The sequence below is a fragment of the Argentina silus genome (assembly GCF_951799395.1).
Source record: "Argentina silus genome assembly, chromosome: 3".
NCBI lineage: Eukaryota > Metazoa > Chordata > Actinopteri > Argentiniformes > Argentinidae > Argentina > Argentina silus.
This window is the reverse complement of record NC_139657.1, coordinates 13,339,420-13,366,919: the sequence shown is the minus strand read 5'-3', so window position 1 is coordinate 13,366,919 and position 27,500 is coordinate 13,339,420. Positions and strand designations below refer to the sequence as shown.

The 27,500-nt window shown below is 45.7% G+C and overlaps 3 protein-coding genes across 4 annotated transcripts in view; 1 reads left to right on the top strand and 2 right to left on the bottom strand.

Annotated features, from left to right (window-relative positions):
• The window catches only part of LOC310802553 (gastricsin-like), a gene marked incomplete at both ends in the record, with an annotated part of 3,901 nt that extends 1,284 nt beyond the window's left edge, over positions 1-2,617 (bottom strand). Inside the window, 6 exons of the mRNA XM_083666980.1 lie at positions 1-56; positions 218-417; positions 751-869; positions 1,324-1,441; positions 2,132-2,273; positions 2,562-2,617. The exon at positions 1-56 is cut by the window's left edge and continues 61 nt beyond it. Of these exons, the coding sequence (XP_083523106.1) occupies positions 1-56; positions 218-417; positions 751-869; positions 1,324-1,441; positions 2,132-2,273; positions 2,562-2,617 (691 nt within the window). The remainder of the gene's footprint in view (positions 57-217; positions 418-750; positions 870-1,323; positions 1,442-2,131; positions 2,274-2,561) is intronic.
• Positions 1-19,359, top strand: part of mapk8ip2 (mitogen-activated protein kinase 8 interacting protein 2) — a gene marked incomplete at both ends in the record, with an annotated part of 29,604 nt that extends 10,245 nt beyond the window's left edge. Inside the window, 13 exons of the mRNA XM_083666678.1 lie at positions 4,933-5,038; positions 11,221-11,460; positions 11,587-11,665; positions 11,790-11,993; positions 12,600-14,898; positions 15,105-15,313; positions 15,894-15,969; positions 16,858-17,030; positions 17,189-17,298; positions 17,662-17,784; positions 18,002-18,072; positions 18,165-18,263; positions 19,287-19,359. Coding sequence (XP_083522804.1) covers positions 4,933-5,038; positions 11,221-11,460; positions 11,587-11,665; positions 11,790-11,993; positions 12,600-14,898; positions 15,105-15,313; positions 15,894-15,969; positions 16,858-17,030; positions 17,189-17,298; positions 17,662-17,784; positions 18,002-18,072; positions 18,165-18,263; positions 19,287-19,359 — 3,862 coding nt within the window. The remainder of the gene's footprint in view (positions 1-4,932; positions 5,039-11,220; positions 11,461-11,586; positions 11,666-11,789; positions 11,994-12,599; positions 14,899-15,104; positions 15,314-15,893; positions 15,970-16,857; positions 17,031-17,188; positions 17,299-17,661; positions 17,785-18,001; positions 18,073-18,164; positions 18,264-19,286) is intronic.
• A 3,274-nt stretch (positions 19,360-22,633) lies between these two features.
• arsa (arylsulfatase A) lies at positions 22,634-27,043 on the bottom strand. 2 transcript variants are annotated; one of them, XM_083665863.1, is made up of 8 exons: positions 26,634-27,043; positions 26,158-26,398; positions 25,699-25,917; positions 25,235-25,404; positions 24,856-24,980; positions 24,521-24,648; positions 24,173-24,275; positions 22,634-23,880 (listed from the first exon to the last, which is right to left on the bottom strand). In XM_083665863.1, exons 1-8 carry the CDS (start codon positions 26,858-26,860, stop codon positions 23,582-23,584), a joined length of 1,512 nt encoding a protein of 503 aa, XP_083521989.1. In that variant the 5' UTR covers positions 26,861-27,043; the 3' UTR covers positions 22,634-23,581. The 2 variants fall into 2 exon arrangements, with proteins under 2 accessions (XP_083521989.1, XP_083521990.1); XM_083665864.1 differs by having other exon boundaries at positions 24,236-24,275.
• Between the last annotated feature and the right edge of the window lie 457 nt (positions 27,044-27,500).

Genomic DNA, 27,500 nt, shown 5'->3' with positions numbered 1-27,500 from the left:
GGTACTTGCTGGTGTCCACTGCTCCAAACGACAGCTCACTGCCCTGCTGCCCTCCCCTGCCAAACACAACAGACATGATGTCATTCCAGAACTGGCCACCATCATTGATTATATGCAGGTAGCTGTATGGAGAGCTTTGATAGTATAACACATGTAGGTGGTTATATGGAGAACTTTGATAGGTTAAAAGATGTAGTGAAGGTGTAAGATGAAGCACCTGGTCAAGTAGAAAGCAAAGATGTTGGCCTGGAGCAGGTTCCGTGAGATCATGTTGTCCATGACAGGGGTCTGTTGTCCGATTGAGACGGCAGGGTAGGACAGGCCCATGATACCATCGAACTTGGCCACCACAAAGTTCTGACCTGGCTCATCGGTACTCAGACCAATCTCCTGGTTGGGGATGACGATTCCTCCGATCTACAGGGACCAAATCACAAAACAGTACAGTACATGTATAAAGAGAGTAATCTGTGATGGATAATCTGTGATGGGTAATCTGTGATGGATAATCTGTGATGGGTAATCTGTGTTATTCAACCAAGTTATTCGACCAGGATAGACTTATAATCACTCAGTCCTGTGGGCATTTTAAACCATATTGGCCCAATAAAAATAGACAGTGACCCACCAGTCGACCCCAACCCACCATTTTGGACACACTTAGCAGCATTTATGATCTCAAGGGGGTTTATTCTTTGGACATTTTTAGATAGCTAGATCAGTACGAATAATTAGAACAGTCCGACTCACATTGACGGTGTCGTATGCAAAGGTTACGTAAAGGCTGCCAGCTCCGTAGGGCAGGTAGGCGGTCTGGCCTTTGGCAGAGTAGGTGGATGATGCCTGGGGGTTGAACTTTGTGTGTGTGTCTGGAAATGACACAAAGCAAAGATTACATCTGAAGGTAGTGTCAAGTAACCATTAAGCCATGCAGCCTGGTCACTCTTATGGCTAATTTGGTAACCAGAGTTTATTTACTCAACTATGTACCATACAAAGATGCCTTACTGCATTTACTCTGTAGTCAGTAGTAATTACACATGTAATAGGTAGTCAGTAGTAATTACATATGTAATAAGGGAGTCAGTAGTAATTACATATGTGATAAGGTAGTCAGTAGTAATTACACATGTAATAGGGTAATCAGTAGTAATTATACATGTAATAGGGTAGTCGTAGTAATTACACATGTTATTACACCAGTACAGTGGGAACTGTGTGACTGGCATGTGAAGCAGCGTCAGTAACAGTGGTAGCAGTCACAGCAGCAGTAGCAATGATTTCAATGAACTGTAGTTATTGAGCCCATTGGGCTGTCCTCACTGCAGGCCTGGGTGTTGCAGTCGATGGAGTCCACCCACAGGTTGGCAGACCCTGTGTCAAACAGCACCTGGAAGGACTGGGGGGGGGTGCCGATGCTGATGGCTCCATAGTAGGTAGTCTGGAGAAGACATCAATCAGGGGCTAAGTTAGGGGCACAAGGAGCGACAGAACCCCAGAACCAGGCGCTGTACCATGGGTCAGCTGCTAGTCATCTGCCCTGTTCTGGATGTACCTGCCAATTATCCATCACCTTTTCAGGCTCAGCGGTAGAGCCATAACTTTGTTCTATGTTCTAAGATGCTTGCAAGTCATCTCGTCCCTAGACTATTGTGAACAGCACATTTAAGCATGGGATGACCTTAATGGAGGTGAATTTACTGAGTAAAGTATTGTCGTTATCTGATGTGGCGAATCACACGACTGGGAGGCGTGGCTCCAAATCAGAAACGTGTGGTACGTAAGCATTGAGGGGAGGTGTTGTGGGAGATGATTGGTTGGTAGATTAAACCGATTAACTCAATGGCTATGCGCCCCTGGCAGATTCTCCAGGTCCTTGTATTGTAAATGAAGGCCAAGTTTGACGCATTGGTCAACCAGACCTTCCGAGCATTTGGGCGGAAGTGTCTGTCAATTTGATTCGCTTGGTAATTGTGTCGTGGGAGTAGAAGCAGTAGAACAGTCTATCCAATTTAAAGCAAAGTTACATGTTAAATGTAGACAAGTGACTTTATTGGATGGGTTTAGTACGGGTGAAACCCAGGTCAGCGGCGTTGTTAGTGTGGCTAACTAGTCGAGAGCACGGTCTTACATCAGCGTAGTTGTTGATGTACATGTTGGAGGAACGGAGGAACTCAGCAGGCTGGTACTTGAGAGCGGGGTCACTGTAAGGCAGCTCCTGGCCCTTCTCCCTCAGAGCCTCTCGCATAGACTTATGCTTCACTAGAGGGACCCTGGGAAACAGGCGTACACAGACACACTCACTCACAGGCTGTGTTCTCAATGACACCCTATTATTCGTCATATTGCACCACGTTTGGACGAGAACCCCTTAGAGAAATATGCATCCTTCTGTCTCCATAGTCCTCAAGGTTAACGCTTAACACTCACAACGGTTAAGTCAGAGAGAGGGAGAGAGAGAGGGAGAGAGAGGGGGAGAGAGAGAGGGAGAGAGAGGGGGAGAGAGAGAGAGGGGGGTAGAGAACCCCTTAGAGAGGGAGAAAACAAATGACATTTCTTACCTTACGATTCCCTCGGCAAGAACGGCACACACCAAAACAACAATGAGACACTTCATGATCTCTTGTGAACACACAACTCCCTTGGGTGGACACACCGCAACCTGGGCCCAACCTGGCCTTATATACAGCACAGAACCCACCCCATACCGTATCAACACTTGCATCAGTTCAGAGGTGACCCTCAACTCCTCATTGTGTGTTTGATACCATTTCTCATTCCATTCCATGCATGACAATGAGCCCGTCCTCCGATTTCTACCTCCACCAGCCTCCCCTGCTCCACACGCTCCATTCAGCATGCAGGAAAGTCCTTATATGGCCCCTGCAGATAATAGTGTTAACCAAACACACTTCCCAGCCACCATAATGGTGCTCTTTCTGCTATCACGATAACATGATAATGTTGGATAAGTCATATTATTGTATTGAAGTTGAAGTCATATTATTCAGAAAAGTGCTGCCACTGTTATTACAACATTGATTATCCAGAATGAGGAACATCGAGTTCTTTACCATATTTGTTTACTGAACCTATATTGACTTACTGTCACACAACTTCCAGTTGATAGTAATATCATGCTTTGATGTTCCATATAGTGAAAGCGGAGATAGAGGTTGCCGATGTTCCGAAATACTGTATATTGATAAATGCATTAACTCTAAAGTGGTACAGTAAAACTGCAGCTGTATGAAACTGTTTTTTTTTTCCATTGTTTTGGCTGTCATTGAAAATCATGTACAGCTTCAGCACAGGGTTATCAGTTTAGATAGAGGCCTAAAGCACAGTACACACAGATATCTCCACCTCTCCAAGGTCAGGACTATAAATGTTCACACAAATACAGTTTTCCACAGACGGAATATAGATGTGTTATATCTTATTAACATAACTGAAGTGAGAGTGGGCTCTATCAGAGGCCACCACTCAACAACCTTTAAATGCTTTTTACAGGAGATTGTGGTTTTATGTTTTGATTTGCTGCTATTGGGAAATGATACAGTATTATAATCCATATATACCCAAACTGTTGGTACTATTAAACATCTTATTGTCCATATGAGTTTAATTCTTCACCTGTGTTTTTTTAACTGTGTGTTACCCGGGTGTTAATTCTCTGAATACTGTAGAAGGTGACATACAGCATACCAGGCTCAGTTATGGCTTTCCTACACAGTTGATCATATTTCCTGCCTGTTCATACTGTATGATGTCCTTTCATACCCCTGTAAGCTGGCTCTTACCTTGATTAGAGCAGCAGACGTTGTGTGGAGAGACCCTGACACTCTCGCTTTGTGTATTACAGCAATAGGACCGTTGGGGTTTCCTTTTTTTTGTATTGAGCTATTCAGTCCACCAATTTTGCTGTGGTTTCGAATTCAATCTGGTCTCTGACTTAACCTTTTATTTCCCCACGATTTATGCAAGTGGTTTAAACTGTGATTTAATAGTGTGTGTGTGTGTGTGTGTGTGTGTGTGTGTGTGTGTGTGTGTGTGTGTATGTGTGTGTGTGTATGTGTGTGTGTGTGTGTGTGTGTGTGTGTGTGTATGTGTGTGTTTGTGCGAGCCCTGATATAGCATCGGATCTTTAGCTACTGATCTTGCTTTTGTTAAGCCTCTGCTACAGCCTGACATACAGCCCAGGCCTGGTTTACTGTATATCTATACTAGGATCTGTGTGAAGTGTTCAGACTTCACTAGAAAACCTGCAATGCAGCATTTCCCCTCTGAGCTTCACACATTCTGAAACAACTGGTGTAGAGCCCATCCCTGCTGAAACTAATGTACCAGAGATGCAATATAAACAGGATATGTTTCAGTTCATTAAGCATGCCACCAGGGTGTAGGGAGTTGGAACTCCAAACTGAGGGCTTGAAAATCAGTGTGAAAAAAATCCCCAAAACCTATGAGGAATCCTTCACATCAAGCCCATGTGAAAAAAATCCCCAAAACCTATGAGGAATCCTTCACATCAAGCCCATGTAGTGATGTCAGTAGCTTAGAGGTACTGTAGGCTGTATTGAATGTTGGTGGCGAGTAAAAAAAGAAAAAAAAGCAACTCCCTTAAGGTCACAGACATGAGGAAAAACGGTGGCATTGTGAACTCGTCTTTGTGTCTGGAGAGCAGCCTCGCAGTGCAGAAGATGGAGGGTGTGTGTGGCCTTGTGTCAGAGACCCAGATATATCGTGACAGGCCATAGCTCAGAGCAGGCTTCCCCAGGGCTGGAGCACACTATGTGGGCATGAGTCAGAAAGAAACTCCCCTCTGGAGAAGGGAGGGGAGGTAGATCCCATGACAAGAGCGTATGTTTGTGGAGAATACGTAGGATGTGTGTGTAGTGACTATGAACTTTCTCCCCTTTGTGTTTCCAGGCCAGCCCATGATATTAGCCTGGAGGAGTTTGATGACGAAGATCTCTCTGAAATCACAGATGACTGTGGGATCGGACTGAACTACGACTCTGACCCCTATGAGAAGGTGAGACCAACACACACACACAGACACACACACACACACACACACACACACACACACACAAAGCACACCAAACTTGTACTTTGCTTGTCTTTTCAGGTTTATCGATCAATCCTGTCTCCCTATATCGTAGCATTCGAAAGTACTGCCTCTTAGTCCGTCACTGGCTGTGTCTGTTATGGCTATGATTGACAGTCACCCAAGGTGGTGAATAGCAGTTTGCTATTTGAGAGAGAGAGAGAGAGAGAGAGAGAGAGAGAGAGAGAGAGAGAGAGAGAGACTCTCTATTCACCATTAATCTGGTTAATCAACAAGGATTGTCAACTACTGTACATCCTCGACACTGCAGAGTGCATTATTACAGCACCAAATGTCTTTGAACCGTGCCAAGTTTCCAGTCAGTCCATAGAATAAGTATTCTAGAGAACCCCTTGCCACAACCAATGACTTGAACAGTACCACGGTGTCCAGGTCCATGCCCTCCATCTTGGCTTTGTGTGTTTTGTATACGGCCATCTTGCCCTGGCCACAAACAACATTGATCAGGGTACACAATGCCCTCCTACTCTTGGTATGCTTTGCCCCGAAAATAAACCAAACATTTGAAAACTGAAAACCTACTGAAAAACTGCTTATTTGCGTGTTGCTTTGCTAATCTTTTATCTATTGTAAGTGGCTCTGTTCCCCTCAAGCTATTATTTGTACCTATGGGAGCAGCAGCAGCAGCAGCAACTATGGCATCATCACATTAGTGACTGTTTATCTTTAGCCTCTGTGTCATTCCCTTTATGATAAACAGCAGCTCCAGACTCAAGAGTCCAGTGTCCAAAACTACATGAAAATGGCCTAGTATGTCAAATGGAGTGCCATTTGGATTTCCCCTCAGTGACAGGGGTCTGGGTGGAATTGTTGTGATATTCCTACAGTAGTGACGCATTAAAATCCATGGGAGCAGCAGCTTCTCACACACACTGTATCCTACTGTATGCTGCTTGTTAGTAGGACAGTCTTGTTTTCTCTGTCCTCATACTTCTCTCTCTCTCTCTCTCTCTCTCTCTCTCTCTATCTCTCTCGGTCTCTCTTTTTCTCTCTGCCTCTCCCTCCCTCTCTCATTTTCCCTCACTCTCTCTGTGGGATGTAAATGTTTTATGGTTGTGGCTCGGAGCCATGGCTGCAGCAGAGGGTGGATGACCCAGTGCAGTTTGCTGCTATGCAGAGACAACCTCCCTCCCTCCTCTCTCGCTCCCTCCCTCTCTCCTCCCTCCCTTCCTCCTCTCTCGCTCCCTCCCTCTCTCCTCCCTCCCTCCCTCCTGCTATGCAGAGTTCTGCTCAGAGATCCCCCCCCCTCCTCCTTCCTTGCTCACCCCCCCCCCCCCCCCCCCCACCCCTCCCTCTCTTTCTCTCTCTCTGCTGTGGGTATAGACAGATATGAACTAAGCAGAGAGAGCAAAAGGTTTCCTATTGTGAAGTTTATGACACAAATCTGAGCAGGCTGTGTTTGCTTCTGCCTCATTAATCCACCAACAAAAGGATAGTAGAATTATGTAGAATGTTCTATTTGTACTGTAAATACTGTAGCAACGCTTTCTCTAAAGCTATCAATGACCAGGTGGTCCTAAAACCCAAGTCAACCCAAGTCCACCCCCCCCCCCCCTCCTTTCTGTCACACACACAAACACATCCATGGATTGAAGTTCTGACTACTCAGTTTCTAAACATGTCCTGTAGGCGTGAAACAGAGACAGTGTCACTGTGTTACGTTACATCACCGCCCACGTCCAACATCCCCGAAGGAACTAATCCTGCTGACATGGTATGGAGACACTGGGTTACACAGCATGGACACAGGCATACAATATCCTCTGTGTGTGTGTGTGTGTGTGTGTGTGTGTGTGTGTGTGTGTGTGTGTGTGTGTGTGTGTGTGTGTGTGTGTGTGTGTGTGTGTGTGTGTGTACGTGCGTGCTTCTCTGTGTGTGTGTGTACTTACTGTAAGTGAGAGTGGGTCTGTGAGTTTCTAATTTGTGTCTGTTGTTTTTCTGTGTAATGGTTTCTGTGTGTGGATGATAAGAGTGACTTTGGGTCTTTATGTCGGTATGGTGTGGTCATAGCAGACTGCTTGTCTTTGATGTTTAGGACTAACCGTCAATCAAAACAGTGGGATTATTCTTCTGCCTAATCCCCATCTCCTATTAATTCACATTTGTTACGGGGTTCAGTTCTTAATCTGAATCCTCCTTTCAAGATTAAGAGTTGCCCCTTCTGACGTACACACGCACACACGCACATACACACACACACACTTATGTCCCCATTAAGCATATATATATATATATATATACTGTATATACACACTTTAATTATTTCTAATCCCCCTTTATTCTTATTTGGGCATTTGAATGATTCTGTTAATGAATTATTATGTTCAGCGTTATAGTCAACAAACCATAAAAAGCACCCAGCATCACAGTCAGCATCAGTAGATAAAACAACATATGCTCTGGGAGAAGGATCAAGAGCAACCGGGCAGCCAGGTTGATACGTTTGTATCATGATCTGAAATAACAGGTGCAAACATTGGCGATCCGTCCTGTGTCTGTCTGGCCCATGGCCATAAACTAGTGTACAGTCAGTCAATAACCCCAGTATAATCATAGGTAGTTTCACCATTCTCTTTGACCATCTCTAAAATGCTTGTGTGAATGCTCTCTCTCTCTCTCTCTCTCTCTCTCTCTCTCTCTCTCTCTCTCTCTCTCTCTCTTCTGTTTCTCTTGCCCCCTTTCAGTTACTCTCCCCCCTCTCTCTCTCTTTCTGTCTGTCAGTCTATCCTCTCTTCCCTCTATTCCCTCCCTTATTTTCTGTCCTCTCTGCCCCCCTGCCCCCCCCCCCCCCATCCCCCACCCCCTGCCACATGTATTATTCACGGTGTCACAGACCAGGCCAGCTGAAGACTGATAGGGTCTGTGTCCGCCATGGCTATGCCTTGGCCTTTTTTTATGTGTGTATAGAGAGGAAATGATGTCATTGATAAGAGGAGGAACTGGGACTATCGATCACAAGATGGAACAGGGAAGGCAATCCAGTTTGATGATTCGCATGAATCGGATGAATAGCACAAAAATGTTAAGCGTGTGTTGTCATGTGACAAGACGGTGAATGCAACACAAGAACAGCAACAGATCCCATGATGAATTCAACACCTTTTTCCTCTCTACTGCTTGAGTGGGCCACAACCTTTCACGATCATGCCTAGCTACCCCAGTCCCTGTAGGTCAGAGCTGAAATTTAGTCCGACTGAACATGCCCCAGTGAGCATGTGGATTTAGGATTTTCTGTGCTAAAATTGGGTCACACACTCCAAAATACAGCAACCAAAACAACTCCAGCCAGTAGAAAATAACCAACGGGTACACTGCTCTCAGCCATGCCAAAAACCTCCATCCCCACAGCATTTGCTGTTAATACCATAGTAAATGCGGGCCATCATGCCCAGTATTCTGTCTGAGCTGTGCTGTGCTGTCATGTCTCTCTCTGCCTCTCACGCCCTGGCTCTCATCACACTCTGGCCCTCTCAGTTGTGCAGTGCTGTGCTCTGTTCTCTGTCGTGTGCTGTCCTTTTCCTCTTCTGTGCTGTACTGGCCCCTCTCTTTCTCAACTCCTCTCTCCCAGCCCCCCCCCCCCCCCCCCCACCTTCTCTCTCTCTCTGCTACAGTAGCTTCTCTCCCTGAGCTGTGCAGTGCTTCTCTCCGGTAGCTGGACCGTGCAACGTAACTCAGTAGAGCCTCCCCTCGCTCCTCCTCTCTCCGAAGCTGCTGAAGCATGTGAATCATTGATGAGATGCCCCCCTTCTGTCTCCCGAATCAGGATCTGTGGCAGCAGAGTTAGCCTTAAACTTAGCCATAGCGTGAGTGACAGCGAATAAGGCTTCAGCCTGTTAATGAGAGATCAGAGGCGGCTCCGTCTCACTCTCTGACAAACACTCCTGTCAAACCAGGGTCAGCGTCAAACTGCTGAACGAGCGGAAAATGGTTGTGGAGGAGTTGTGGGTGAATGCTTTCTATCGTGCTTTATTTGAAAGCCTACTTCTAAGAATGCTATACATTTTATTTATATATATACATATATGTTTTAACAATCAGTGACCTGAGTATAAATTATTATATAACATTTGAGCAGACCATCAAATAAAGGTCAGTTGAACAATTGTAGAATGGAAACCATTGAATTGAACGTCCAGTCTGGGAGTACAGTACTGTATGTGTTTTGTGTATCCTGCGGCAGAGTACCTTTGGCTACAGACAACAACAAACTCATTTAGTTTATATTGATGGTGGTTATTGCTCCTATTCTTGAGACAGTGAGAGAGGTAGAAAACTCATTCACAACATCACCCTGCTTTTCTCCCAGTCAGCAGACGAGTTGTGCTTGTGTAAGGCCGCTCTGTAACAGGGGAGGTTAAGTTAGGTCTGGGCAGGGTGGATGAGATGTCCTTGGGAACTTGAGAACAGGGAATCGATCTTCATATTTATAGCTACAAGGCCACTCTCCCTGCTGTTGTCCAGAGGAGAATTGTTCTCCTTCGATCTATGAACCCTTCTTATTGATCCGACGGTTACGCTTTTCAATGAATGATGTGAAATGTCAACAACAGGGGATTTTTTTTATCAACGGGGGATTTTTTTACTTGAATAAAAATACACTAATACTGTATGTGTATTGATACATGACAAAAACATGTATCACATACAAAAAAGAGTAACGTAAAATAGAAAAGACTGCAAGAAAACATGTGTCTGTCATTGATCTACTTGTGATGGACGGTTGATTTCTGTTCCTGTGGTGTATCAGGGGGGTTCAGCAGGCGTCAGCAGTATTGTGTGAGGCGGATGAGAGGAGGAGGAGGAGGTACTTTGATGCCTCCATTAAATGGGGAGTTCTGAGAGGACGCTGTGTGTGGAAAGTGCTGTGCTGGTCAAATGCAAAGCCGATAGATATAATAGATTCAATCCGCCGCCCTCACAAATTCATGTTGCCAGTGTTGTAGCGACCACATTGGATATACTGGAAGAGTTCAGTAATGCTTTCATGTGCTATCCGCTGGGACCAGAGACATCTGTATGCTGTATGTTTGTTTTACACCCCAAATGAAGTCAGTAAGTCACAGAAGTGAAGAAAGACAGGATCTCTATGGTAGCCAACAACCTAGAGTAATACTGGGACTTTGATGGAAGATTTGTTTTGCCTGATGCGTTCAGCTGGGGGACAAAAGGTTACTGGTCTAAATCTACCCCCTGCCTTTGAGTTCATATGGTTGATGGCATAGCCTATGCATTGTCTCATCACAATATGTGAGTGACCATGATACACAGCAAACAGGCAAAGCTCTGCTCTATTTCAAGTCACCATATTGACTTGATCTGTTTCCACCTATCTATTGATGAGACGTTCTTTCATTCTGTCAGCCTCGCATGGAACCAGGCGTGGTGTAATGAATGCATTAGAGATGCATTTTACGCATGCATTTAGCCAGGCTGTATGCATGTTTACATCAAGTCAGTATAATGGATGGGTATGAAAGAGGACCCTATAAAAGGATAACAGACAAAGTGGTTTACAGTGCTAGCGGTGGTTGAGTTATCCATTCCAGTGGTGGAAATGGATAAGCTATTTGCTTTCAATTCACACACACACACACACACACACACACACACACACACACACACACACACACACACACACACACCCTCGGCTACAGAAAGTAAGGCATCAGTAAAATCCACTTTGACTGTTTATGTGCACCCTTTATCAGAGTGGACAAGTCACCTGAGCCCCAGCCTACCGCAGTGCTTTGATGTGTGTGTGTGTGTGTGTGTGTGTGTGTGTGTGTGTGTGTGTGTGTGTGTGTGTGTGTGTGTGTGTGTGTGTGTGTCTGTGTCTGTGTGTCTGTGTGTCTGTGTGTCTGTTTTCTGGGTTTGTGCTTTTCTCTCTGAATATTGAAGTATTTTGTGGCTAGCATTTGAAATCTGCTGACATATTCACAAGTGAGCGTCTTGCTGTGTAACAATAGCAAAAGAACAGAGAACATTTCCTCTCTTTTGAACTCTTTATCCTAAATGTATTCACTCTCTCTCTTTCTCTCTCCCCGCTCTCCCCTCCCCATGCCTCTCGCCCCATCTCTCTCTATCAGGACTGCCTGATTCTGGAGAAGAGTGAAATGCACCACCCAATCTGCTCCTTCCAGGATGATTTCCAGGAGTTTGAGATGATTGACGATGAGGATGAGGAGGAGGAGGAGGAAGAGGAGGAGGAAGAAGAGGTTGACCCAGAGGCACCTCCCTCCCCCTCGGCCTCCCCCCTGCCCTCCCCCACCTCGGGCACGCTGAAGAGCCGGCCCACCACCCTCAACCTCACCACTGCTGTCTCACAGGTTACAGACCACATCTACCTTGAAAACACAGCTGTTTTTAACACTGGATGCTGCATTAAAGCTCCAAATGTCCACAGTTTAATAGTCTAATGCAAGCTTTTTAAAACTCCAACTCTCTCCCTTCAGGACTCATTGAACAACAACAGCAGTCTGTCTCCAAAGAAAGGAAGCTGGCAGGATTCTCTACGCAACCCTACTTCACAGGGTGAGTACCCTTAACACAAATCATACTAAACACCCACCTACTGTCACTTCCATATAATTTCCATACATTTTATTTTATGTTTTGTCTTTATATGGTATATAAAGAAGTTCTCTTCTGCTAGCAGGCCGCCTGTCTCCGACGCACTCCTGCCTGGAGGATGGTACCCATGTGACGGGCCAGTGCCCAGCGGCGCCAGCCCCCCAGGCACCAGGGTCCCAAAGCAAAGGTACTCCCCCCAAACAGGCAAGGGAGGGTGGGCATCCCCAGTCACCTCGCAGGCCCCTCCTCTGCGACATGGAGGGCAACAGACGGGAGAGGCCCGAATACGGTAACAAAATGGCCGACAGTGAGCTGGAAGTCAGAGTTCAGAGGTCATCCCATGAACATAAGTGTAGTGACGTGAAGTAAAGTGGAGTCGTCCAGTCCTCACCTACAGAGCCATAGATATTTAGAGTTTCTCAAAGTCAGACACAGATTTGTTTTTGGTGAACACCAATGTTACATGTCATTGCATTGTTACAAGAAAGCAAATTAGCTTATTATTTATCATGGAAATTTTGGTACCTAAATGGGAGATTCAGGTAATTCTTTTTATCTATGGCTCATTTCACCACCATCTCAACCGGTGACTGTGCAAGGGGTTCTGAATGCTTTATCTTTTCTAATCTCTCTTTTCTTCTCTCCCTCTCTCTCCCCCTCCACTCCTATTTATCTCACCCACTTTTCTCTCTTTCTTTATCTATCTCTGCACCCTCTCTGGGCCGTTTTTCTGTTTATCCTTTCTCCATCTCTCTTTTTCATTCCATACTTTCTGCCCCTCCCATCTCCAATCTCTGTTTTGTCCCCTCCCCCCTTCTTTCCCCTCTCCATTGCCCTCCTCCTTGGTTCTTACTCCATCCTCTCATTTCTCTCTCTCATGTCCCCCCTCTAACAGGGTCCTTTGGTCAGCACAAGTCTCACCCCTGCTCTGGCGAGATCGTTGACCCCAACATTGACCCCTCCACTCTGACCTCCAGAGTGCCCTCCGTGGATGAGCACTCCCAATGCTCCGACACCGAGGTTGACCACGACCTCAACAGTGATCACAACCACAAACGGTCACGGTCCTGCCAGTCCCACCGCGCCAACGACACCTACACAGTCACAACTGAATCCGGATTTGACCCGGAGTTGGAGAATGATCCAGACGGGACAAGCCGATGCCTGTCCTCCACTGCTCCTATTGGGGGTAACAATGGAGCTGACACCCCACTGTCTGATGAGGAGCTGGAGAAAGACTTCGATGTGGAGTTCATGTGTAAGGAGACCTATGACATGGTGTGCAAAGAGAACCAGAGCTCAGTGTATGTGGAGTTCCCCTCCATCGAGCCATCCGAACTTGCCTCCTTCTCCAGCTATATGTCATCCAGCCGCTCAGACACTCTCGAGCAATCCCGTAGCACTGAGCGTCCAGCTGCAGCCAGCGACACCATGGCGAATGACTCCACCTCTCCATCCTCAGATCCGGGAATCGCAGACATGAATGCGAAGCGCTGCTATGCGACATCCGATCCCGACCAGGACTTGAGCTCTCCAGGGTCAGACTCAGACATAGAGGGTGAGCTGGAGGCGGCATTCGCCTGTGGGGGTCCACTGGTCTCCAACATGATCTCCTCCATCTCAGAGACGGAGCTGGACCTGACCAGCGATGAGAGCAGTAGTGGACGCTCATCCCACCTGACCAACTCCATCGAGGAGGCGAGCTCACCCACCTCCGACCAGGAGCTGGACCCAGATACAGAGCTGGAACAGGACAGCGGAATTGTAGGATTGAAGGCTTCTCTGCTCCTAGGACAGCCTGACCCCATCAAAGAGTGCTCACCCTTACCTTCACCGTCCCCCTTACCCTCGCCTACTATGGCAACCCCCTCCCCTCTTGACTCCCCCATCCTCCCCATGGTGCCCTATGATGACGACCAGGCTCTGATGGGGCTCCAGAGTGTGGATGATGACGTACCTTATGACCACCAAGCCGACCCAGATGAGACCCTTCCGCCGGCCCAGCAGTGTGAGGACAGCCTCTCCAGGCAGATGGTTCTACAGATCGAGCCGGATCACAGCCTGGAGAGCTTCAAGCGCTCCTTCTACCTGCCTGTAGGACCCAGAATCATGCCCCACGCAGACGATTATGACGGAAACAGCGAGGGGGAGTCTGAGTCTGAAAGCGAAGATGAGCTGAGCGAGAATTCAGACTCGCCCTGGCTGCTTAGCAACCTGGTTAACAAGATGATGTCAGAGGGGTCTTACCCGATCAGCTGCCCTGAGGATTGCTTCAAGCGGTCCGTGTCTGTCTCCGACACCATCTCACCCTCCTCAGACATTGAGACTGACGCATTTACCGAAGCAGCAGAGGAACAAGAGCAGAAAACAGTGATGGAGGGAACAGAGGAAGAGGAGAAAGAGGGCAAGGGCCTGAGAAGGAAGGGGAATGAAAGAGAGAAGAGAGAGAAGAATGCAGAGCTCCCGAACGGGGATGCAGTGGAGGGTAACGAGAGGTTCAGTCCCAGTCTGTACATGAACAACCCTACTTGTGACAGCATTACTCCAGTTTATATGGAACGTCATGGCAACAAGGCTAAGGGAACCACAGAGTCTAACCACACCCACACCACTCACAACTCTGCCCCTAAATCAGCCAAAAACACCAGGCAGCAGGCTGAGGAAGAGAAGGCCACAGAGCCTGATAACGACCTGATGATGATAGAGGGAAGGAAGGAGCTGGACTCTCCGAGTCTGAGCGAGAGTGTGGCCAGTGACAAGGACGAAGGTCGTGAGACGGAGGCCAAGACCACGGGACGTTCCACAGCCTCTCTGGAGCGCATCAAAGAGGTCAAACACAGCCTGACCCTGGACATCCCCACAGCCCAGACCAACCGCTGTTTCAGCCTCACCTACTCAACAGACAACGACGAAGAGGAGGAGGAAGAGGAGGAAGATGCATCCCCATTCCTGGGGGATCTGCGGAAGCAGTCGTCCTATGGGGGGAGTGACCTGTATCTGGATAGCTCCCCCCCCATCGATGAGAGTGTGCGTGAAATCCTGCAATTGGACCAGGACCTGCCTCTGTGTGAGAGGGACGTCCCACTACAGGCTCTGCGGACGTTGCCGGATGATAATGGACTGGCTTATGACTCTATGAAGTACACACTGGTAGTGGATGAGAACACCACACTGGAGCTGGTCAGCCTCAGGAGGTAGGGATGGAAGAATGAATGAATGAATGGATGAATAATGGTGCAAAGTGTCAAACTAAATGCGCCCTGTAGGAACAAACATTTGGGTAACCCTTTACATTCAAGTTTCTCCTTTACCTGTATAGTAACACTGTTATTACTCTTACAACATTATATGAATGACATGTTGTCACATTTCTAACGTGTCAGAGTTGTTACCTTCTCAGATGCACGTCTGTTCTGAGTGACGACAGTGAGCTGTCTACGCTGTGTGACGATGACCCCCTGGGGACAGAAGAGGTGGGGTACAGCCAGAGTGACATAGGGGTGCGGCCAGAACTCCTCAGCTCCTCAGAAGACTCCTCCCCTGAGGCAGACATACCCTTCTCCAAGAAATTCCTCAACGTGTTTGTCAACAGCACCTCACGCTCCTCCAGTGAGTCATTACCACCACCAAGAACAACAACAACAACGACAACAACAACAACAACAACAACAACAACAAACAACTTCATAATTAGATCTACATTACAGTGCTGTGTCCTATAACAGTAAAAGTCAGTTGCCATGAGTTTACATCAGCTGCTTATGAAGGCCTTCTGATACAGGGTCACAATCCTGGCAAGCAGGTTGGCTAGCATTATTAACCCTTATGTTTATCCATTCAGAGTCTCATTCACTTCAGCAGTACTGTAGCTTGATATGAGAGCCCAAGGAGACCAATATGCTTGGTAGCATATCTACAGCAAATCACTGTTCACCATTCTGAGATTCACCATTCACGTCAGTAATGATGATTTGCATAATTAAAGGCCTATTACAAAGGCGAGAGCAAGGATTTCATTACACTGAGCTCTTTTGACAGATAATAAGTTAGCATTCTTTTTTTTTTCAGTCAGGTCCTAAGAGCTATGACAATGTTCCCCAACATGTATCAGGTTGAAAAGCACACAATACATCTATCAAAACATATTTCTTCACATTTTGGCCACGTGTTTGTGTGTTCACCTGTGTAGGTACGGAGTCCTTTGGGCTTTTTTCCTGTACAATCAATGGAGAGGAGAGGGACCAGACACACAGGGCTGTCTACAGGTGAGTGATGTCATATATGACGTCATGTGAGGGTATATGGATACGTTAAAGAAATATGAAATATAATAAACAATGACATCAGATGATCAGACAAAAGTCCATTGTATCTCACCTCCTGTGTGGTTTGTCCCCTGCTCTTTGTCTGAACAATTGGTTGAAACATGATATTCTGTAAGCCATGAGGGGTGGGGGTGTAAACGTGATCCTGATGACTCACAATTGATGATAGGGAGGGTGTCAGGTGTCGTAGCCTTAGCTTTGCCTATAGTGTTGCCGCCGGGGGACCAATAATCACACACTATCCACCACCTGTGTCTCAGTGTGTGTGTGTGTGTGTGTGTGTGTGTGTGTCTGTGTGTTTATGTGTGTGCATGTGCTTTGATGTAACCTCTTTTCTCCCTTGTGTTCCTCCTTCTTCAGAGACTGAATCGCCCCTCCCTAATATAATTCACTTTCCTATCTGTTCCTCCCTTCCTCTCCATCTCTCCCTCTCCAACCCTCCCTGCCTCCCTCCCTCCCACCTGATCCTGAGTGTATCTCGTCTGTTTCATCAGTTAACAGCCACTCCTTTGGGAGTAACCTGAAACCCAAGCAGATGTTTCCTCCTCACGTGAACCCATCCTCAGCCTTACAGTCGCCCCCCCATTTCCTCCACAGGGCTTAGCCATCACAAAGACAGTTTTTAATGGGGTTCATAGCATCAATCCCCCTTTTCTCATTGCAGGATGTAATGAAAAGAAGCAACTTGATGTGTGTGTGTATGTGTGTGTGTGTGTGTGTGTGTGCAAGCATGTGTGCGTGTATGTGAATGCGTGTGTGCGTGTATGTGTGTACATGTGTGCGTGCGTGTATGAATCTTTATCAAACTCTCTCTCCTGCCCCCTGCAGGTTTATCCCCAGACATGCAGATGAGTTGGAGCTGGATGTGGATGACCCACTGTTCGTGGAGGAAGAGGAGGATGACTACTGGTACAGAGGCTACAACATGCGTACGGGAGAGAGGGGCATATTCCCTGCCTTCTACGCCCATGAGGTCATAGGGCAACCCAAGGAGCTGACGGGTGAGTGGAAGCACTACATTTTTGTATTATTTTTAGTGCTAAGTTATGGTTGTTTCAAATATGATTTTGCACAGTGTATAAAGTTGACTCTTGGTCATAGAACTTATTTGATCTGCATTCCCGTCTGATGTCACTTCCTATGTGTGTTCTTCCTGTAGGGGTGAAAAGGAACCCTGCGTGGATGGAGAGTTTCAGCGTTCAGTTCCTGGGTTCTGTGGAGGTACCCTATCACCAAGGCAACGGCATCCTCTGTGCTGCCATGCAGAAGGTAAATGGAAAACAGAAAGGACTGGCACACATATACGCACACGATGCAAGCTATTCCTACTACTGCTATTTCACAGGTTTCAATGCATGGCTAGGGGGGTAATGTACACACACCCACACCCACCCACACCCATATCCACAGCCACACCCACACCCACACACCCACACACCCACACACACACACACACACACACACACACAAACACACACACACACACACACACACACACACACACACACACACACACACTCAGGGCTGTGCTTAAAACACATACATTTTAGCTGGATGTCTGAACTAAGTAACATATTCTACTCTAACCCCTTTGTCTCTCTCTCTCTCTCTCTCTCTCTGTCACTCTCTCAGATTGCGATAGCACGGAAGAGGACGGTGCATGTGCGGCCCCCCTCTCTGTGTGAGCTGGAGATCAGTCAGCAAGGGGTTAAACTGGTCATGAGCCTGGAGGATGAGTACGACACAATGGATGAGGTGAGGGGTGGAGGGGTGTAAGAGTGTAAGAGAGGGGTGGAGGGGACGAAAGGGGATGAGGGGAAAGGATGAGTGTGAGCTGGAGAACAGTCTGCAAGTGGGTGGTCAAAAGCTTTGAGGATAAAAGTATGTCTCTCTGTCTCTCTCTGTCTCTATCTCTCTCTCTCTCTGTCTCTCTCTCTCTCTCTCTGTCTCTCTCTCTCTCTCTCCCCATCAGTTTGACAGATGTAGTCACACCTTCCAGATGAAGAACATCTCTTTCTGTGGATGCCATCCCAAGAACAACTGGTAAATAAACACACCTGATGGTCCTCTCTTCTATCCTACCTCAAGTGTATTGTATTATATTGTATTGTAATACGGTATTCCTCTATTCTCAGCTACTTTGGCTTTATCACTAAGCACCCGATGCTGAACAGATTCGCCTGTCATGTGTTCGTATCCCAGGAGTCAATGCGGCGCGTGGCCGAGAGTGTAGGGTGAGTCGACAGTATTTCAGTGTCTTTTACTGGCATTGCAGGAGGTTACTGGCTGTGTCCCAGTACTCCTTCATGGTTTCCTATCCTGGGTTCCTTCCTAACCACTGATCTGAATCACCAGGTTACTGTTTTCTCCTATCAAGCCAATAGGTTCCAATAGGTTGCCTAGATGAGATCAGTAGGAAATGAGAGACTGGGTACCATTAAAGGCAGTCTTTTGTAGAGAAGTCTCATTGAAAATGTGGGGGAGGCTGAACGTGAGTGAGTGTGTGTGTGTGTGTGTGTGTGTGTGTGTGTGTGTGTGTGTGTGTGTGTGTGAGAGAGAGAGAGTGAGAGATTGGGGAGAGGTTAATATGATACTCTCTGCAGATTCTGCCTTGTTAATCTTGTCTGAATCAGGCGTATTGGGTTTGAATTATTAACGATGTCGATGGCTCACTGTCCAGCCTGGGGGTCAGGGCAAAAAGACCCAATAAGCCCACAGCCTCGGTCTGTCTTTAAAACACTAATGATGTCTAATGGTAAAGACAGAAGCCATGCAAAATGATCTAGGTGTTCTCTTTTACATGTTTGTGGTTATGCTAAGATCATGAGTTTAATAAAACAAAATAATGAATTAACCTTTACTGAACCAGGGATGGAGACACACTTTGCAGATGTGCCCTGTTTACAATACAAATATAAATATGATTACAAAACAACATCTTTAAACACACCACAATAAAGGACAAAATACACACATTCAAAAATCGAAATACAAACATCAAAATACACAGTTAAAGATCTATTGACGAAGCTAAATGTCTACTGTGAAGCCAGCGCAACTATGCTAGAGGATTGAGGAAGCAAAGACGTCATTACAGGATGATATCAGTTGGGAGAGATATTGACTTATTACCGTATATCCCTGACTAACTGTGCATGAGTCTAGCTAAAGTTCAGATACGGTATTATATATCTAATAACCTCAGACGACCAGAATCTGTTTGCTCAGCTAATACTCCCTCTGTCTGCCTCTTCCAGACGAGCCTTCCAGGAGTATTACCAGGAGCACTTGGAGTACGCCTGCCCCACTGAGGACATCTATCTGGAGTAGGGGGGAGGGGGGGGAAGTAGGAAGTGTTGCCATGACAACCGTCCTCCTCCTCCTCGGCTGCTGCTTGTGTATGTTCATCAACTTCACCACCGGAGGTTGCTGGTGGCTCTTTTCTCTCCGTTGTAAAATACCCCCCCCAAACCTCTTTCAACTGGAATGTTCATTTCAGTTCTACAGTATGCTAAGTGTTTTCCTTGTTTGTTTGTTTATTTATTTCCCATCTTCAAGGTGGATTGATTGCCTGTTTCTTTTGACTTTTTCTATGATGCAGTTATATAACTTAAAGAGGCTGAGCACCTGTTATTTTAGATATTTATCCTCCTCGGTTTCAAAACAGAGAACAATGATATTCCTACTACTGCTATTTCACAGGTTTCAATGCATGGCTAGGGGGATAATGTACACACACACACACACACACACACACACACACACACACACACACACACACACACACACACACACACACACACACACACACACACACACACACACACACACACACACACACAGGTGAGAAACAGCCCAACAATCATGGGGGCATGGGAGTAGGTGGGGTTTGGTGTACATATGGATTTGTTCAACTTGTATTTTGACAAACTGCTGATTTGATTCCTACTGAAAGTGGCATTGGAGTGAAGTAGAGAGAGTACAGTGAACTGTCTTTGGTCCTAGCTGCCCCGTGTCGCGTTTGAGACGTAGTGTGTAACTGTAAATATATGTATAGACAGTAGGGACATACTGGCGCCTCATACAAACCATGTAAGTAGCATTCACAACCAATAATCAGCCAAGAGACAGAAAAAGGGAGACAGAACTGATAAAGGAGGAGAGGGAAGATGTTTCCTAAATGGGAGTTTCAGGATTCAATGTTGGGTCACAACCCATGACTACTAGATTGCGGGTTAGGACTGGGCTGTGGCAGTGAAGAGCTTTGTTCATGTTGAGGGCCACAGGAAAATCCAAAAAGGCTTTAGGAGGATCACGGTAGACAACAACAAAGTTTGGGGACCAGTGTTTTTGTCAGAGAGGGTAAAGGGACAGTACCTGTATCTGACAGTGATCATATACCCACACTGAGGACTTGAGAGAGCTTACGCTTGCACTGCTTGTCTTTATACCTACAGTAGATCCGTCCAGATTGCCGTTCCCTTGCAACCTCCCCTAACTCCTACCCTTAGGCATTCACTGTTCACAGATCTGAATGATCTGGATAGGTGAAAACTGAATTAATGTTTTGTACAACTGTCATTTCTCTGTAGTGTAGAGTAGGGTGTCTTTCCAGCTCTATACATTGAATAACCCCTACGGAAAGTCACATAAGGGGGATGCAACATGCACAATAAGGGAGGGCAAGAGGAAACAGAGAATGTTCAGATACATATTCTGCTTTTGACTTCTAATGGGGGTAATACTGTACTAAGGAGAAGAGCACCATCATGTTCCATTGTTTTCTCCTGTCTGGTGGTACTTTCATTGACATCATCATCGGTACAGAGTTCCCCGAGGACACCTTTCACTCCGCCCCTCTTCACTATGTCTATGTGCAGGTGAGGTTTTGTAGTGTTGGTGTTTGTGTGGAATTTAGGAGAAATCTGTTGTGTTTAGCAAGCCAGAAGTTGCCAAACAGTCTGTTATCGTCAGCCTGAATTGCAAATCAGAGCAGGTCCTCTTCAGGAGAAGCCATACATGACAGTTTTTTGAATTTTGAACTCTGACTCTTTTCACACAACACTTTTGCACTGGTGTTGGTCTCCATTTTCTTTTGACTTGATGAGTTCAATGAGGAATAGGGAAGACCACATTTAACTGATTGTCCATAAGGGAAAAGCTGTAGGCTATGTTGACTCTGCAGCAGAGTATCAGATCTCCTGACTGAGATCATGGTGCCTTCTCTTTTATCACTCTGGCCCTACTTTGAGTGCTAATGTGACCGATTGTGTTAGCCCATTGAGCTAAAGCCTGACATTAGCTTGGGTGTTAATGCAAGTATTCAGGTCTCAGGCAAGGCTACTCATCTGTTACACTAAGCTGGCGAGGTTACGCTTTAAAACTGATATTCAAGTAACAATGTATGCAGCCATTGGAAGAAGGGAGTTTTCTTGTATGTGCAATACACATGCTTTGGCAGGTAGTTTAAGTTGAATGGGCCAGTACCTTTTATACTGCCAGTGTAATGGCCTGAGGAATCGGAGAGAAGCTAACCTTTTCTCATACATATACTCATACCATTTTTCACTCTGTCTGACAATTACAACATATTGATTTGTTAACAGTAGCCGGCAGTACAACAACAAACCGGGCAAGCGATTGAGAGGGGGAGAAATCAGAATAATCAAATATACTTCTGCCTGAAATGACAGGCTTCAGACTACTATTCTCAATATCAGGTTCAGTAGAGTAGATGAATGTCCTGCTTCTAGAACCAGATACACATCTTCTACTGCTTTTATTGGTAACCAAACCACAAACTGCAAAGAGGATACAGGAGAGCACATATACCAGTAGGTCCACTGGCCAATGATCTGACCTGTGGTGACCAGTTCAATTGTGAAAGTTGTTTAAGGAGGGGGTGAGGTGTAATCTACATGTGTATCGCTGTTGGTTAGATCATGTAAATATAATAGCGAATCGAGAAGATAGTGCTGTGTCCTTTATGTTGAGTATGTTATTGAAATGAATATGTACAATGATAAAAGAGACAATTTCAAAATATCACAATCAAATGAACACCACAATGGGAAAAGAAAAAAAAAATGTAAATTGACTTTTATTATCTGCTATTGTTTTCTTTGCCACAGGCATATTGCATTTCCACACAAGTTGTTATCTCAGCGTCTATCACAAAGGTGACATTTTGAGTTCTTGCAAACTCAGCAACACTACACAAACAGGCTTCAGCGACACACATTTGTGATAAGTGACATCATCATTAAAGGGCATACGTTATGTTCTGTGTTCCATTTGACAATGCCACACCCACCGGAGCGCTGACCAATCTGCTGTTAGAGCTGAGTAACCAATTAAAACTGAGCTTTCAGGGTCAGCTTTAATTAAATAACCTTCAGTACAGTATCGTGTCTTGCCAATGTAGCCAATGCCTTTGAGCTCAAAACGTGCCCCATCTCTTACCTGTACCAGTTTGTTTTTGTGTTTTTGTTTTTGTATCTTGTAGCTGCTTAGTTTCTACCCTTCTTTCCTAATAGCTGCAATACACAAAACCACCCCTGAGGATCACCTAGTCCTGTATAGCTGCTGAGACATACAGAAACAGTTAAACAAAACTTTGGACTTTAATACATAAACAAGATTCTTCACTGTATAACTAGAGCAAATCAGTATGTGACAAAAACAACTTATCTTATATCTTTAAAAAGAAAACGAGGACTTGTAAAAATCGAAATGAAAAACAAAGAAAAACCAACAAAAAAATCACTCTGCCTTGTCATGGGTTTGGTCTTATGAATAAAATATATGCTTGATGTCCAAACGGGTCTGATTGTGACTTACTTGTGTTTGTGTGTCTGAACTGTGTCGCAAGAAGTAACATTATCGGTGAATTATGTCTTTACATTCAAAGGCTCGAAACCTAAGTTAATATCAGCATGAGTTTTAAGCAATTTTCACATTGACACGGAAGCATGAATTCAAGTAAAGTATGCATCTCACAGGGCTTTAATGCATTCAAGTAAAAGTCAGTGCTGTGCTCCTTGAAAGGCAACATTCAGGAACACTTAAAAGTGTTAGAAGAGGGTTTTCATATTGCTTGTCCTCATTGAGGAAATGCATTTTGATTGACAGACAGTAGAAACAATTGATTTAAAACACAGACATTCCTCAACAAACATTATTCAGTATGAATCTTAATCAACAATTCACATAATCTTCATCTTCATGTAAATTATGATCTGTTTACATTTGTTTAGTAACAGGTATTAAGGTACAGTATCAACCAGTCCTCTCCACTATGCAAGGGTCACTGAAGCTAGTGAAAGATATAATATTTTCCCTCAAAACAAAGCATTTGGACAGCAGGCAATGTACTGTATAAATAAAACGCCTCATTCGAATAGAATACCCAGGCACATGTAATTCTGGTTACATTGCATTAGTGACTAAAGTCCATCTTTGTTTTAAGGGGAAATCCAAAAGTCTTTGGGTGTGCGTTTGAAGTGCAGTGTGTATATATCAACAAATACACACACATATTTGAGAGTGTCTCTCACCCACACTGGCAGCAGCTGGGCTTGGGGGTGCAGTGCGGGGTACAGCACGGCTGTAGTTCGGGGTCACTGCCTTTCCCAATCTGGCTCTCTCCGAACACCATGGAGGCTTCGAACTGGGCCTTGACCCTGAAGATGTTCACCAGCACTGCCTGGAGATCCGGGTGACCCTGCAGGGGGAGGGGGTAGTTCTCTGAGGGGTCAGCCTCCAGGTCAAACAGTAGTGGGGGGTCGTGAGGCTTCAGGAAGGAGATCATGTGACAGTCCTGGTCTGGGGTGGTGTCGCTGTGGGTGGCGCCTGGCGAGGAGAGAGGAAGGAAGTCAAGTCCATGTGGTTTAGTGATTTCTATGGTTTTATTATGGTATTGGTTTACATTCATTTTACCCCGTCTATGTCTCATCTATATTCCATCTAGTCCCTCTAATTCACTGAAAGGATAAGCATTTTCTGGCTTGACATGGGGAGTCACACACACACACACACACACACACACACACACACACACACACACACACACACACACACACACACACACACACACACACACACACACACACACACACACACACACACACACACACACACACACCGCGTGTGTAGAAGTGGGCCTTGTACTTTCCCAGCCTCAGGGCAAACAGGCCATACTTCTCACTTGGGTCTGTAGGGTAGAACATCATCGCCTCTCTCTTACTCTACAATACAGGAGGGAGGGAGACGTCAGAATAACGTTAACGAAGGCAACATTGTAGTCTGAAAATGTAGTCAAAAGAGTCATATACACTTGACTAATAATGTCTAGGCATACAGTGCTGAATCTTCTCTAGAGATACATAGATGGCATTTAAATGTGTTAAGATTCTGTTTGTCAGGCCTGTTTAGGTATCTTAGTTTAGGTCTTAAACTCAACTGTGTGTCAAAGTTTGAATGTCTCCCATACCTTTCCATGGTTGACCAAGATGTCCGTCATATCCACTCCATCCAGTTGCACCCTGGGTAACTTGGCACCTGCAAGCCCTGCGATGGTGGGCAGGATGTCCAGGGTGCTGGCCAGTTCATGGGTGACACCTGGGAAATGTAGTTCAAATGAGATGCAGAGACAACTCAACGTCTTTAAAATCATTTCAAAGGGACACCATCTTGAAAGCCTGGCAACGTAGAAGCTCTAAAATGAAGTAAAATCTTCCATTTTACAAACCGAGACATTCAGCCAACTAAGCTTGGTGGGTGTGATTATGGTATTCATTTCAAGAAGTGAATGTGTGTCCTCCTCACCTGCTCTGATGGTCCCTGGCCAGTAGGCGATGGCAGGCTCTCTCATGCCCCCCTCGTAGGTAGTGCCCTTCCCACACTTCAGAGGACCAGAGTTACCCCCCCGGGACATACGCATCAGCTCAGGCCTGGGGAGGGAGATGGTATTAGTAGAAGGCTATAAAATATTTGGCGGGGGGGGGGGTTTGACCTTCGATCTAATCCGATCCAGATGTCACAGATGCATCTTTCGGGCGCATCTTGTGTGCATCTAAACTGTGTGTATGTATTGAATTGTTTAGCCCTTTAGTTATGACTTGTCTTCTGTAGACAGTCGTCCACTAAACCCAGACACAACTGTTATAGAGGTCAACTAGTCGTAAAGGAACACAGACAGGCATACCCGTTGTCGGCAGTGAAGAGTATGAGAGTGTTGTTGAGCACCCCACTCTGCTCCAGGGTTGAGAGGAGGTTCCCCACAGTAGAGTCAAACTCCAGCAGAGCGTCCCCAAACGGACCCCTGCGAGACCGCCCTGCCGCACCGGGCCCTGCGAACTGGGGGTAGTGGGTGTGCTGGAGGAGAGACGGGAGGAGAAGAACAGTATGAACATCCAATAGATGGATGGATGATCTGAATGAATACATAAATGAACAAATAGCATTCCTACACACTCGCTCAGACCTCTGTATGAAGTCATTAAACGAGCCTCTTTCCATTAAGATAAAGAGGACTTCAACCTGTTGCAGTATGAGAACAGGGATCCTCGTAAACCCGGTAAGGTGATGAATCAATCCACCTGCTGAGTCTATATAGGACCAGTGTGTGTACAGTCTAGGTCTGAAATGATGGGCTGTCAGGCTGCTTACATGGGAGGGGTAGTAGAGGAAGAAGGGTTGTTTTCTCATGGTTGACTCTGTGATGAAACCTGTAGCAAAGTCACTATAAGCTCTCTCCAGATCCAGGAAATTGACCGGCTGCTGCTTGATGACATCATTGTGCATCAGGGGGATTGTTACCACACCGACATCGCAGTGTCCAAAGCATTTAACATCCGGAGGGAAACAGGTCAGGTTCTGACAGGGTCCCTGGAAGAGGAGGAGAGAGCGAGAGTGAGGGATTTGATTTGATTTGGAACTGGACTGAATCTCTATGTAACTGTTATAGGGTTAGGGTTAGGGAGAAGTAGAGGAAGGACACAACTGTAGTATGATTTGTGATTGCATTGAATCTGATGTCACGTTGGTGGATATTTTCTACATTATTTGGGCAAGATTAAGAGGAAACATCAAACACCAGTCAACAATCAATCAATGGACAGTACTGACCATGTCATGGGAATAGGGGACCCCGAGGTAGTGGTCAAACCCCTGTCGTGTGGGTAGGTACGTCCCATTAGCCCCGACTCCTAGGTGCCATTTCCCCATGGCAGCAGTGGCATAACCCAGTGGTTTCAACACCTCTGCGATGGTGGTCTCATTCAGGGGGAGACCCCCACGGGAACCAGGGTAGAGCACCCCCGGGTACACCCCTGACCGTGTCTGGTACCGCCCGGTCAGCAAAGACGCCCTGAGGTCATGATAACAACAAGATAAATTGCTAATGAATTATTCATTATGATTAAGATCCCAAAGAGCTGTTACACGAATGTATTAGACAGTCCTTTGACTGTACATGCATTGCGATTTCAGCATTTAGAATTTGATGCATATAAAGGTTTGTGCCAATAATTTAGCAGGTTATGACTGATTACAATCTATGACGTTTATATTTGCTTAAGTAGGTTTCTTATGTGTAATCGCACCTGGAGGGGCTACAGACAGGACTGGTGCAGTAGAAGTTGGTGAATCGCAGTCCGTCGGCCGCCAGTCGGTCCAGGTTGGGCGTGAGTGAACTGGGATGTCCATAGCAGCCCAAATCACCGAATCCCAAATCGTCGGCGAAAAGGAGGATGAAATTCAGAGTAGGGGAACCAGAGCAACTCGTAGACAGAAGGAACATCAAGGTAACAAGAAGCAGAATAGGGTCCATTCTGATTTGGGCAACAAGGAAGAAAGTTGGCTTACTCGAGCTCTGCAACGCGCAATCGAGAGATGCAAGCAACTTACTGTCGCTAAATTGCTCAAAGTCGAAGAGTAAGCAATGCAATAAATTGCTCTGTGTGTGATGCACAAAAGGCTAGCACTAATGCATACTATGTATAATATCAACTCATATTCCTACATACGAAAAAGCTACCGTTATTCAATCGGACTACAACACCCTGTCACAAACACAAAACAAAAGTCATGTGATCAGCATCTGACAACTGGCGCATTTCAGTGACGTTATTAAGTGCTGGGAAATGTCGTTTTTTCCTCTAAATGAAAAAGGATGTAAACTGACCTGTCTATCTAAGCCATTTAGGTGTTATCATATGTGTTTTACTTTTAGTTATTGATCTACTTCCAGTTATCCCGTGTATGAGCCTCTATAGGCCTAGTAGTAGCCTTTAGTAGTCTATGCCTCAGCCAGCTCTTTGTAGGCCTATATATATTATTATTATTATTATTATTATTATTATTATTATTTTTTTTTTTTTTTTGCTTTATGATTTTTTAATGAAAATACACCAGAAAGGTCTAGGGGTTAGGGCAATAACATTCAGCTCAGTGTGTGTGTGTGTGTGTGT

What these genes read in the sequence shown, in the direction of transcription:
- arsa (XM_083665863.1), bottom strand. Translation starts at nt 26,860, where the DNA reads ATGGACCCTATTCTGCTTCTTGTTACCTTGATGTTCCTTCTGTCTACG. An exon ending in CCTGTCTGTAGCCCCTCCAG is followed by an intron (nt 26,399 to 26,633) that starts GTGCGATTACAC and finishes TCATGACCTCAG; the next exon opens with GGCGTCTTTGCTGACCGGGC. An exon ending in GCCAGGGACCATCAGAGCAG is followed by an intron (nt 24,649 to 24,855) that starts GTGAGGAGGACA and finishes TACATTTCCCAG; the next exon opens with GTGTCACCCATGAACTGGCC.